Source organism: Ornithodoros turicata, chromosome 2, assembly GCF_037126465.1.
Source record: "Ornithodoros turicata isolate Travis chromosome 2, ASM3712646v1, whole genome shotgun sequence".
Taxonomy (NCBI): domain Eukaryota; kingdom Metazoa; phylum Arthropoda; class Arachnida; order Ixodida; family Argasidae; genus Ornithodoros; species Ornithodoros turicata.
The window spans coordinates 65,417,594-65,431,531 of NC_088202.1; the positions used below are offsets into that span (position 1 = coordinate 65,417,594).

Below are 13,938 nucleotides of genomic sequence, written 5' to 3' on the forward strand. Positions count from 1 at the left end.
TTTCCGTGGTGAGTCGCACACGCTGACGTAAGGAATCGCGTGCCATTTGACCTTCTGACACCACCCGCTCAAACTTTGCCCGCCTGCATACTGCTAACGATGGCCCAATAAGGTCGAAACAGCTGTCCAGCAGACTTGTACGTATCTTGAGTACGTACTCAAAATACAGTATTTTAAATACTTTTTCCGGTATTTTGGTACTCTACTCAATACTTTTTGCGACAAGTATTTTTAATGTATTTAAAATACTTTTTTCGGTATTTGCTACTCAGTACTCAAAATACTTTCCTTCCTCGTCAAGCCATATCCAGCACGCTTCCCGCCGTGCCGAGATTTTCAGCTCACTGGAATTTAATCCCCTTTTTCTTCGTTTTCTTTTTTTCGGGAATTCGCGAATCTGTCATTTATCCTCTTGTACAATAGGCTGGTCCCAAACCTGGCCTTGCTTGTCAATAGCCAACTTCGTCCGAAAGCCGTTCCTATTCATATTGCCAGGTGAATCACCAGGGGATTAGGTACAAGATAATCCCGGCATTTATTTCGTTGGTCATCAAAGCAATAAACACGAAAGACCCGAACCGACATACAGGAGAGATTACGAAGTTTGGGTCAGAACATATCAACAAAGTTTACTTGGGTTCACCAAAGTTCACCAAGCATTACTTGACACCAAGACGTTGCAAATGAAAGATATGCATGACTGATGAAGTTTATTCCTTTCATTTGTAAGCCCACGTTCAGAATACGCGTTTCACTTACTGCTAATACTAAAGTACTTTAAAGAGTATCTTAAATACTTCTTAGAGTATTTAGTACTCTACTCAAATTACTTTCAGTTTTGAGTATTTTGTACTCTATTTTAAATACTTTTTCCGTAGAGTATTTAGTATCTTATTTTAAATACTTTTGCGCCGTATTTTGTACAAGTCTGCTGTCCAGTCTTGGATGACCACGTTGTCGGGAATGGGACGCATTCGAATAATACCGTTTGCATGCTGATATTAGGACTTTGAAGGTTAGCAGAATTCCTTGCGAGAGACGTGTAGGGTTCTGTGTTCGGGGAAGGACTGAGGAAGAGGTAATAGGGGGCAGTGGTCAGCATGTGTAGCTCCTGCTCTCTCATGCTCACTCACCTCTCGCTCAGCTCTGTTTTCTCCCTCATGCCCAGCTCAGTAGCCAGATTGGGCATGAGTGAACATGAGCTAGTTTTGCCAAGTGAGCAGTTGGGACACATTCCTTGAGAATGCCACAATCGTCCGTGTAGCAGCTGTATGCGCATTCACCGAGAGCGTGTCCCTAGCTGATGTGGTCTCATGGTCCCATTTAGCTGTTCAGGATACCGAAATGGACCTAATGGGCTATTGTGATGATCAGGATGATGGTGCGGAGAGGGTCTATCGTGCGGCTGATCTACCCTGCGCTCGCAGTAAGCCGGAGTCCTTCGCTAGTTCCCCATTTGCTCACCCATGCTCACTCATCTCCAGCTCTGCCCCCTGTTTCCTCACCCATGCACACTCCTCCTCGGCGCAGTCCTCCATTTGCTTACGCATGCTCACTCAATTTGCGCCGCTCTCAGTGGCTCAGTCGGTAGCGTGTCCGCCTACTGATCCCAAGATCGCGGGTTCAAACCCGGCCGAGGACAGTGCAACTTGGTGGAAGGGTATACCCTTAAAAATGAACTTCACCGCATAGCACGCTCCTAGCCAACCATAATCTCGAATGATATTGTTATCTCCCTTGATTTGTTGAAAACGGGAGGCGTACGCCTTTTTTGTGACACTTATACTGTTCATAATTTTCACAGAAAAGGCCTACGCCTCCCGTTTTCAGCCAGTCAGGGCAGATAACGATATCGTTCGCAACGATAGTTGGCTAGGAGCGTGCTATGCGGTGAAGTTCATTTTTAAGAGTGTACAAGTTGCTCAGACACGCAGTCTTCCGCGAGGGATGTTACATGTGTGGTATGCTGTGTGTCGAGATTTCGGCGCACGTTAAAGAACCCTCAGGTGGGCAAAATTAATCCACAGACCCGACTACTGTGGCACCATTCGTGGTCGCAGTTGTCTCACGACGTTAAGGCCTGAATTATCACTCCCTTTGCGCCCATGACTTCGTTTCCTCGCTCATGCTCAGCTCGTTCACCACGTAGAGCATGCGTGAGCTTGCTTATATGAGTGAACTTTGCTTAGATATTCCGTGGGCGCAACAAGGCCCTGACGTAGGGCATGGGGACATCTGCATCATTGCACATGTCATATAGGTTAAGTTGGAGTGGAGCAGGTAACCAGAGGTATGGGCAGAGGTGTAGTGAAGCCGTACGATGTTCCCTGATGAATCATGGTTTCATCTCCAAAGCGACACCCTCCGTGTTGGCTGTTACGTCAGCTTGCCCGCTGTCGCACTTTCCACCACCAGGCCGCCATCAAGTTGCGCTACGACGAGCCTCATAGTCTGCATCCCGACGAGCTCGTGTGACTTTGGGTATACCCATACGAAAGCTAGGATAATGCGAAACGCTTATCTGCAAGTATACTGGCCCCTACCGCGTCCTCCGTCTACATTCTGATGTTGGCTACGCCAGTGACCGCACCGTGACCGTCGACAGCGTAGCACTGTGACTGCTCATGTGTCCCGGTCGAAACCTTTCGTCTCGCCTGTAGACGCCACGGTATATGTCGCCAGGATGGCTCCCTTTTTATCCGGGGAGAATCTGAGGAAGAAACGAACCACGAGGCTTATTTTTTCCTCGAGCGTGTCGCTCAAGCTTGCGCCTGCTTTTCGACCGTACTTCGACTTCACTAAAGCGACTAGGGAACCCATTTAAAAGCCAGCCAACGTTACAATACCCGAATCACCCGAGAGGAAATCCAACCCCATAAAGTTCCGAACTCATCCTGTTGGACTTTATAGTGGGGCAGTGTGGGCCCGGCACCATGTTAGGCTCCCATACGACCCTCTACGTTTGCGACCACAGTATAGGGTAACGGGACAGCAGCACCGTGACAGCCACTTTGAACAGAACACGTGACCATTCTCTGAAGCATTCCGTCCTGACTTTCCCTACACACGCGTCCACAACGGGACTGCATCCCTCCTATAGACACATATTGCACGCGTATCCGAACACGCATGTAGACTTTGTTGTGGATATAAGGCACAAAGACGAACGTCTCCACAGAAAAAGGAAATGCTGTACTCGACGAGCCACGATAGACTGTATACGTATATATGAACGGTGTGATACTGTGTGTGAACTAGGCTGCCTAATTACTATAAGCATTCGCATATGCTACAGATACTCCGGTACAGTTCCAATAGTGGTAATTTAGAACTTCAGTGACTCATTATCGCGTTTGTTGTTTCTAGCCACGTTTCTATTGGGATGAACAACCGCGACGTGGGAACTGCCGTAGGAATTCAGCCTGAGCTCACCATTTGTCTCGGTTTGAGTTGGTCACTCCTCTTTGTCTGCATCTCGACGGGTCTGACTACATCTCGTAAGGTAACGAGCCTCAAACTCAAATCCAGTCTTGGGTCCGCGCTGACCTTAGACCATATCATGGATAACGATAGAACACCCCACGAAACTAAGAACAGGAGCTGTGCTCTTGTTGTGGTGCTGGACGATGTGTACGCAGTCCCTGAAGACTCCCGTCTTCTCAATGGAGCGAGAGAAATAAGTAACCCGCCTTCATGAGTCAGGCATTGCCACATATCCATGCTCAGGGACACTAAAATCCGTAAATTTATTTCCGTACTGCATTGTCGCCATTGGTTTTGGTTGTGACTGAGAAAAAGCAACTGAAGTGCAGGGAGAGAGAGACAGAATGAAGCAGACTAAAGGGGGAATACACAGGGTGTTTTGCCTAAAGTGATGAATACTAACTGCCGACGTACTCGCCGGAGGATTGTTGGACTTTCGGCAATTACCTTGAAACTTTCTGAAACTTCTGAAAACTTTTGCGCCATTGTGGGAAATTGATTTCGATCGAACTTGCCAAGCCAACATCACAGGGAACCGCAGACACAACCAAAACTACGCACAGTATGTCAACAGTATTAGTCGAAAAAAAGTAATGAAAGTGCTGCTTTAGCCACGCCTGCTTGACTGTTGCAAAAAAAAAAAAAAGAAAAAAATCGCGCTAAAGCTGCAGCAATAGCAGGAAAATGTCACCGCCATCTATTGTTTTGCTGATTTTAGCGCTTTGGCCTTAGTTCCGCGGACAACATTTTTATCGGAAGTAGGTTGCCAGATAAATCCCTTTTCTTGTTGTTTGTGACTGGCAAATGAGAATGAAAAGGGACCTATCTCGTGAGTTCTTTGTGACAATACGGTCATCACCAGCATCAACGTCAATGCGGGGGGAAAAGGTAAAACAAGAGGCGGGGACACTTTCTGGCTGGCTTGGCAATTGCAAAAGTTTGATCAGAAAACAAATTTCCGTTAATTAAAAATTATCCAAAGCCTTCCTAAATGGCGCCAAACATTTCCAGAAGCTAATTGCCGAATGTCCCACAATCCTCCGGCGAGTACGTCGCCAGTTAGAATTTTTTTATCACTTTAGGTAAAGCACGCTCTGTGTTTTGTTCTCATACGAACAGAAGGGTTACCCACAAAACTGTCGGCTTGGTCTTCATTTAAAAGACATAAAGCAACGACGATGAAAGAATTAGCGTGTGAAGAAACTGAAGGTGTCTGGTTGGCTGGTAACTATTCACTTGCTGTTCATGGTCACATAGGTACTTAGTTTTTGCACTCATACCTTGACTAGTTCAGGAACGCTGCTGTCACGCCAATTGGTTGTGTGTAGGGACCAGTAAGGTTTGTAGCGTAAGGACATATCCCAAGCGACCTAGGCGAAGCCTGCGAGTATAACACGAGAGGTGCTGTACTGCCGACAGATGATGAGGAGGTGCAGTACGTCAGGACGGGGGTGTCAAGACAACAGTTCATGGGGACGCGCTACACATCGTTCCCTAATAGATACTCGACGCGATGCAATCGCGGCGTAAAGGGACAATGATGTTACGTTATTGCTGCAGCCAGGGTGTCGAACCGAAACGTTTTTCGTTCCGGTTTTCGTTCCGGTTACATCATAAACGATCCGGTACCGGTTCTGCTCCGGAGCAAAAAAATAACGGTTCATACCGGTTTTTAACCGGTTCCGCTTCTGCTGGGAATATTCATCCCCACAAAAAAAAAAAATCAATGTTACAAAATGTAAACCCGTTTATTCCGCATACATGGTATTTAATATTAATAGACAGCTGTGAAATTGGTAGCTCCTGGTTCCTGTCTGTTCAAATGGGCTTTCTCCTTTCTTGAAGCACATGCTACAAACGGACTTGTTTGTCGTGGTGTCATACGTAAAGTACTTTCTTGCTGGATTGGAGCGATCGCGTCCCATCCGAATGTCTGTTGCTACTGTCTAGCCAGCAAGCACCACCGCACGAGTAGGACGCAAATCGAGGAACACCTTCACTCACAAACGCGCTCGACGGCTCGCTTTTATTTTCTTCGTGTCCTGTCCACAAAAGAGTTGCCACTTCGCACAGGCTTGCCCTCGCGTATACGAATATGTAATCAACTTAGCTGCTCTCCAACAAGGGACGCGTTGCGCGACATTACCGATAAAGAAGCCGTTATGCAGCCCCCTTGGGTCGCTGTTTAGTTGAGGAGAGTTTGCGGGGATCAAATTAAAACGAACACTACGGCACATTGCTAGAGAGTCACATGTACCTCTAAGTCTGTGTGCGTGCGCGAACGATAAACCATTACAAAGTGAGCCTAAGGGTCATAGTATACCGACATATGTTCCACCGTAACCGTAACCCTCGTATAGTATCCACGACATGACTTCAGAACACACGACGTCTGTTTCATTCGCCTATCCGTAGTCCAAACCGGCGAAGTTTTTTCTTGGACCGAAAACCGTTAAATATATTTTTCGGTTTCCCTCCTGAACGAAAAAAACGTATACGGTTTCGATTCCGTTCCGGTTCGCACCAAAATAGCGGTTTTTTTCGGTTTTCGGTTCCGGTTTTCGGTTCGCTCCGACACCCTGGCTGCAGCTCCACCTATGTGTAGAAATGCTGCTGACGTATATATTTCTAATTTGCTTTGTATCCTTATTATACTTGGCCCGATTAATTTTAGTATGGGGTCGCATGCATTTCGGTATCTGTCTGAATGCCTTTACCTTAATACATACTAAAATAAATGTTATCTCCACAGAAAAGCTCTGCCATAGCTTTGGTGCCCATGGCCCTGTCTACTCTGCTTATGGTGTCCACCGTGTGGCAGAACGGGGCTGGCTATGGCCTCCTCTACTTGGTCATTCCAAAGTGGGAGAAGCTCCTCAATGTCACTGTAAGGCCACTCTGCACTCTCAAATCGACCTTCACCGCATCACAGCCAGCTATCGCCTCCTACGCTCTAAAAACAGCACGCTGTGCGCGAATCACTGCCACGAATGATAGGGTGATATCTTCTTATTCGAAGAGAGAGTGGGGCTACACTATTAAAAATGAACTTCACCGCATAGCACGTTCTTAGCCAACCATCATCTCGAATGATATCGTTACCTGCCCTGATTTGTTGAAAACGGGAGGCGTACGCCTTTTTTGTGACAATTATGAACAGCATAAGTGTCACAAAAAAGGCGTACGCCTCCCGATTCCAACAAATCAAGTCAGATAACGATATCATTCGAGATGATGGTTGGCTAGGAGCGTGCTATGCGGTGAAGTTCATTCTTAAGAGTGTACACTCTTAAAAATGAACTTCACCGCGTAGCACGCTCCTAGCCAACCGTTATCTCGAATGATATCGTTATCTGCCCTGATTTGTTGAAAACGGGGGGCGTACGCCATTTCTGTGACACTTATGCTGTTCATAGTTGTCACAGAAAAGGCGTACGCCCCCTGTTCTCAACGAATCAGGGCAGATAGCGATATCATTCGAGATAATGGTTGGCTAGGAGTGTGCTATGCGGTGAAGTTCATTTTTAAGAGTGTACACTTTTTGGAGGCAATCACTCCCTCTCTCTTCTAATCAGAAGCGATAAACCTATCATTAGTTGCAATGTTTGGCGCACAGCGTGCTATGGGTGAAGTCCTGTTTTTAAAGTGTATGACATACCATACCATACACTGTTAAAACAGAACTTCACCACAAAGCACGCTCCTAGCCAACTATCATTCCGAATGATATCATTCTGTGTAATGATTTGTTCAAAACATGGGGGAGGCGCCTATCTGGGACAAGATAATCTGTCCCAGATAGGCGCCGCCTCCCATTTTCAACAAATCGATGCACAGAATGATATCATTCGGAATGATGGTTGGCTATGAGCGTGCTATGTGGTGAAGTTCTGTTTTAACAGTGTAGGACTTCGATCCTTATTGTGAAGGGGCTCATTATTTCATTCCCCGGATCACCACCAGCAATGGGGTAGAGTATCGCCCCTGGAGATGAAACTCCACAGCCATCATCTCGCAATAAAGTTGTTATAGTTCTTGCTTGCTTTGTTTAAAACGGGAGGCGTACGCCTTTTTGTGACACACATACCCTTACCTTATTTGTGAACAACAAAAAAGAAAAAGAAAAAAGGCGTTCGTCCTAGAGTACACTTTTAAAAATGAACTTCGCCGCATAGCACGCTCCTAGCCAACCATCATCTCGAGTGATATCGTTATCTGCTCTGATTTGTTGAAAACGGAAGGTGTACGCCTTTTTGTGAAAATTGTGTGTGTGTGTGGGGGGGGGGGTGTCGAGGTAGCTTGCAGTTGTTGGCCGCACTCAAGTGGGCATCGTCACGACTATAGCCAAAAAAAAAAAGGAAAAGAAAGTGGGAGAGGGGAGTTGAGGACTTCAAAGTGATGATTGTGACTTCACCACATAGCACGCTCCTACCCAACCACAATTCCGAATGGTATTATTCTGTGTCATTTGTTCAAAACAGTGGAGGTGCATATCTGGTATATGCATAATGTGTCCCACATAGGCGCCTCCACCATTTTCATAAATCAGAACACAGAATGATATCATTCAAAATTATGGTTGGCGAGGGGTGTGCTATGTAGTGAAGTTCTGTTATACGTTCTGAAGTTCTAACAGTGTAGAGGCAAGAGGGTGAGTTCTGCCTGTCAACATACGTCCTATGCTTTCCACAATCTAGGAGTGATAGCGGTATCATTCCGTGTAAATGTTACCTGGGTTCTCGCCCCCAATTTTCTAGATAGCGTGCACTCTTAGAAATGAACTTCACCGCATAGCACGCACCTAGCCAACCATCATCTTCAATAACATCGTTATCTGCTCTGATTCCTTGAAAACGGGAGGCGTACGCCTTTTTTGTGACAATTGTGAACAGTATAAGTGTTGCGCGTATGCCTTTTTGCGACCTTTGACATTGCTGAGTGAGTGTCGCAAAAAGGCGTACGCATCTCGAGTACAGCGAACCAGGGGAGAGAACGATGTTATTCGGGAGGATGCTTGGCTAGGAGCGTGTTGTGTGGTGCAGTTGAGTTTAGAGCGCGAAAACTGTAATGCGCTGACGCCATCTTTCTGCGGTGCCACGTACTAACAGGAACGGCCGCCAAGGTTTGAAATGGCGAACTAGATAATGGCACGAATCAAGTGTTTCCAATCGTCATTAAGCTGTGCCTCTCCCACCTCTCTTCATAGGTACTGAGTGACCTTACCATCTCTCGTTTCACTTAGATATGGACAAATGCTGTGATTCAACTGTTCTTCAACTTAGGCCTGGCTCACGGTCCCATTCTTCTCTATGGGAGCTACAATAACTTCTACACTGACAATCACCGGTAAAGAGCGGTGCATCAAGACGCCGTTGATCATGCTATCAGTTCAGAGGAGAGTCTTACTATACATTCGCTCTATAGAAATCGTGTTCGCCCTGTTCTTTCGAAGGGACAGAGTTTGTGTTTTAGCGAAACTGTTTTTCTACCTGTTATTTAGAGTGTTTTTGTGTACGCTGGCGTCTGAATTACCAATATTTTGCTGTATGAGGGATGGAAAACGAACGCATCATTGCACGCATTACGCAGTTTTACAGCGAACTCAAACCATCAAGTTGCTGTCTTCATGATATTTACCCCAGAGTTTTTGCAGGCTTTATTGGCACGAACAGTGTAAGCTATTGTAGCCAGCATTGACAACAGCAGGTGGTGTTCACGAACGCTATTTCCGCACCCTTCTCCTGGTCGTACGTGGCAATTACTGCACGGAGCTACCAAGCCGCGTAGTTTAGAACACAGGTTTACGCAAGTTAGAGACATTTAGTATCACAGCGTACCTTTCTCTAATAATGAATATGCAGTAAAGTGCATGTGTTATGCGAGGGAAGAGCAGACGATTGGGAAGTTAGGCAAAGGCTTACTGAACTGGAAGCAAGCAAATTCAGAATATAGCTGGTGTCCCTCGTGCCCCCGCACTGCGCTTAATCTTCAACAGCACCCCTTGTAAGACCAAATTGAATTGAGTATGAAACTACAGAGGGATATCTCAAGACTTTGAAGACGTCATTAGCAGTACGGGGGGATTTAGTCTATTGCCTTCTAGCAATATGTGTATTGCGAGATTTTAGTAGGTCGCACGTCTTACAAAAACATGTTCCTGTTTGCACACAGGGCTGCGTTCATAGTTCTCGGGCTTAGTTTCGGAGCCAGCATGATGTACTGCATCATCATATTCTCTTCTCTGGGGCGTCTTGCCTTCCACCTCAACATCCCGGTAGAGAAGGTCATCCATGGAGGTATATGCTGTCCTTCAATTAAGAACATCAGGTAGAGCTGAATTTTCTTTAGGACAAAGCATCATGTTCGTGGCCATGAATAAGTACTCCGTGCACTGGACACTCTCATCTTTGTTCTTTGTCCTGGCTGTTGTAGCAGGAACCAACTCACAGGTAGGTCTGCGCTCTTTCACTTCTGCCGATCACAAGTACGTCTTCGATATAAAGCAGGATCATACACTGTACAAAAAATCTAATTTTACGCAGAAGTAACTGCTAACTCCGTTGCCGGCATATGTGCCTAAAAGTCGTTATTGCAAATAAAAAATTTAAAAAATGCTGGAAGTACACACACTGCACCGCTCCCATAAGCGAAAGGACAGCCACTTCCATTAAAAGGATATTAAACTGCGAAAACACAGTCCGGAACTGTGCAGTGTACACTCCAAACTAATTTTGTGCAGCGCGTATAGGTTACGGCGCAAATGCCGGGAACAGAGTTAGCAGTCACCTGTGCAGTAAAATTTCTGACATTTCTCTTTCAGTGTACCTTCACAGCAGATGGCGGCAGATACGCACCTACCGTTTGGTTTCATGTCACCCCAATGTAAACTAAATACGCGTCTGTTGAGGTGCCGAGGAGCTGTCCGTCCCAATGTATTTCCTATGGAACATATTTTATAGTTTTTCTCGGTAATCACCGTGCAGATGTTATCGCGGGTGGTTTCATTGTAAAGAGGAAGCCAAGACGAATTAAATAATACAGAAATAATTCTGAAACATGTCGTATGTATTTTAAGGCGACGTCACAAAAGTGAAAAAAAAATACACATTTTTTTCTCGTCCCTCTTTGAACAGGTTTCCACTAAATTTCTACAGCCATTATGAAAATATTTCTGCGTCTTATATTCTGAAAATATTTCAGGAATTGATAGACACCACTACAATACACGACAATAGATCTGTCTACCACTCTCCGTTTATATAAAAAAAACATGAAATATGAGTACACATACACACCGACTGAAGGCCCAGTGAAGAATGTCACTCTGTGTCTCCACCTGCTGTCGCACAAGAAAAACCGCGCGGAACATTTTGACGGTACCCATCCACCCAGGAAGCGGTGCGCATGCGCAGCATAATGCTGGCTCGCACGGGCGGTGTGGGGCTGGGACACGTGTACTCCGCAAATTGGAAGTGGCTGGTTCCTGCATACTCTCTCTCCCCTTTACTTTCATGGCTGACTGACACACGGCATGGCTTTGGCGACCAATACAAAATGTTCCTTAACTTCTCGTAAAGGGATTACCCTCAGAGCCTGCATAGCCGTGGCCCGTGTAATGTAGAGTCACTAAATCAGCTTCACTTCAGAGTATCGACACTGAGTTCCAAGAGCGAGCATGCGCTATCTTGTTTCCGCGCCACAGTAGCCACGCCCACGCGAACCAGTCCTGTACTCAGAATTTTGTACAGCAGATACGAAGTATAGGGACATTGTAGCGCCGATAGTACACATAAATCAACGTACTTTCCAGGTGGCAGCAGTGGAAATTGCAACGGCTCATTTATGTGACATGTTTCCCGAAATCCATTACAACAAGAGGCCATTTGCCCTGCTCTACTGTTTTGCCGGATTTGTCTTCGGCTTACCGCTTGTCACTGAAGTAAGTATCAAATGAAAATCAGTTAATAAGTGAAGTATCCGATAGCAAGTGAAGACTCTGAGCTTTCCTTTAAGTAAAACCATGTGGAGGAATGTCTGCATTAGCTGCTAAACGACTTAGCGAGCCTCATTTTACGGGGTGACACTGTTGCAAAAAAAAGGTTGCAGTTTGGGCTCTCCTTTCTGTTTAGTGATGTTGCTTTCATAGCTGATTAAAGGTGTCGTCCGCAAGGAATTATAACGTTAATCTGATACTTTGAGGTGCCTTCCAAAAAGAACACCTAAAAAGTTTCGCAAAATCCGTTCGTGTTTTTTTCTTTTTATATATATACCGGGTGTTTCAGTTAAATCCCCGGGGTAAATAATTCGCGAACGGGTGCACCAATCCACGAACTTTCTTTTTTACAAGTATCAGTCCGATACCACCTACAAGCTGCACACCGTGTGAATGAGTGGGAGGCGCTCATTATTAAAATAAAAATGCAAATGAGTTTCGTAAAAAAGCGTAACTTCTGAAGCAGGGCGCTGTCGGCATTAAAATAGGTACTACCCCTTTTGAGACCTTCAATGGACACCTTTTAGAGCATTTGTTGCAGTAATTAATTGGTTTCGGTTTACGTATTTTTGTCGCGGCTGGTCGCGGCACAGCGCAAAAGGACGCTCTTTCACTCCCTTATCCATCAATAAATTACGTCCTTACATTAATGAATTACACCAATGAAATACGCCCTTTTGCGCTTCGCCGCGACCAGCCGCGACAAAAATACGTAAACCGAAACCAATTAATTACTGCAACAAATGACCCGCTTCGGTGGCAGATTTTTCTCTAAAAGGTGTCCACTGAAGGTCCCAAGAGGGGTAGTACCCATTTTAATGCCGACAGCGCCCTGCTTTAGAAGATACGCTTTTTGACGAAACTCATTTGCATTTTTATTTTAATAATGAGCGCCTCCCACTCATCCACACGGTGTGCAGCTTGTAGGTGGTATCGGACAGATACTTGTAAAAAAGAAAGTTCGTGGATTGGTGCACCCGTTCGCGAATTATTTAGCCCGGGGATTTAACTGAAACACCGGGTATATATACAGGGTGTCCCGGAAAACGTGTCATTGAATTATAATAAAAAAACTATGCCACCTATAATCATCCCACCAATATGAAGAGCGTGCCGAATTCACTCAAATTCATGATAATTCAGTGATATTCACGAGCTGTCCCATCAGAAAAAATAGCCGAATATCATGTTTTTCGGAGCACCGGACCATAACGTGCGATGACTTTTTGAGCGCAATCGCTCTCAGTGCGACGAAAGGAGGTTCCGAAGCCAGCCCAGAGAGTGATAGTAGAAAAAGTAACAGCTCCTAAAATTAGGAGAAGGAAAGCATTATCCCAGCGAAAGTCGGACGTGATAAGCCGTGCCTGTTTTATCTCTTTCTGCGACAGGGAGGGCTGGGTTTCCAACCTGCTTTCGTCGAACTGACAAAGATTGCGCTGAAAAATTCATCGTGCGCTATTCTGTGCGGCCTCCGTAGAGCATGATGCTCGGTTATTTTTTTCGATGGGGTAGCTCCTGAATATCCCTGTCAATTATCATTAATTTGACTAAATTAAACACGCTCTTCACATTGGTGGGGTAAAAAAGTGACATTTACTAGGCAAATTTCCGACTTAAGGTCGCAAAAATTTACATAATTAAGCTTACGTTACACGACATTCACATGAGGAGGTGGCAAAAACCCAGTAAGAACAAATGTCATTGACCGCATGACTGTAGGTGGTGTAGTTGTTTTATTATAATTCAGTGACACGTTTTCTGGGACACCCTGTACGAGCAACCCCAAGAAGCCACGCTGCACGACAAATATCACAAACGAACAGCTTTATTCGAAAATTGGGGTAAGGTGGGGCAAGATGAGACAGAAATCTGCAATTGAATATGGCATTTTTATTTTCCATGTTTTTCAAGAAAAAAAAAAAGAACTAGCCATAGGCACATTCTCAGAGGTCTAGAGCTTCAGATCTGTAAATCAGAACGGACACAGCCGGTTCTGAAATAAACACAACAAGAAATTCAAAAATGCAGGTTGCCTCATCTTGCCCCAATGGGTTTGGGCAATACCAGACATCGCGTGGAGCGAGATGAGACACGCCGTGGTAATGAAACATACAAATTAGTTTTTGCAATCCAAGCACCTACACAGCTCCCTTGAGCCCCTGGTCCACATGAGGTGCAACAAAACCACACAGAACCGGGTGCTATTTTGCTCTACCGTCCTTTCCAAACAAGGCACCGCCAGTCTGATGTGTCGCTGGGCTTTTGACTGCGCTTCTGCTTTGATGGAAATATCCCAGGAAACAAAAATTTGCTGGGAAATACTAGCAATATACAAAAGAGAAATATCTGAGGAACAAGCATAAAGCTACCTAATAGTTGACTTGACTTGACTTTAAATTGCAGTAATTTAAATTGTCGCGTCTTGCCCTGTGCATATAATCGGATTCATTAATTTTTCTGTT

General features: G+C 45.3%; 1 protein-coding gene across 1 annotated transcript in view; it reads left to right on the forward strand.

The window, feature by feature from the left end:
* LOC135383645 (sodium-dependent nutrient amino acid transporter 1-like) overlaps nucleotides 1-13,938 on the forward strand; it is a 34,108-nt gene that overhangs the window by 14,852 nt on the left and 5,318 nt on the right. Inside the window, exons 8-13 of the mRNA XM_064613026.1 lie at nucleotides 3,367-3,502; nucleotides 6,236-6,370; nucleotides 8,726-8,829; nucleotides 9,655-9,779; nucleotides 9,832-9,932; nucleotides 11,294-11,422. Coding sequence (XP_064469096.1) covers nucleotides 3,367-3,502; nucleotides 6,236-6,370; nucleotides 8,726-8,829; nucleotides 9,655-9,779; nucleotides 9,832-9,932; nucleotides 11,294-11,422 — 730 coding nt within the window. The remainder of the gene's footprint in view (nucleotides 1-3,366; nucleotides 3,503-6,235; nucleotides 6,371-8,725; nucleotides 8,830-9,654; nucleotides 9,780-9,831; nucleotides 9,933-11,293; nucleotides 11,423-13,938) is intronic.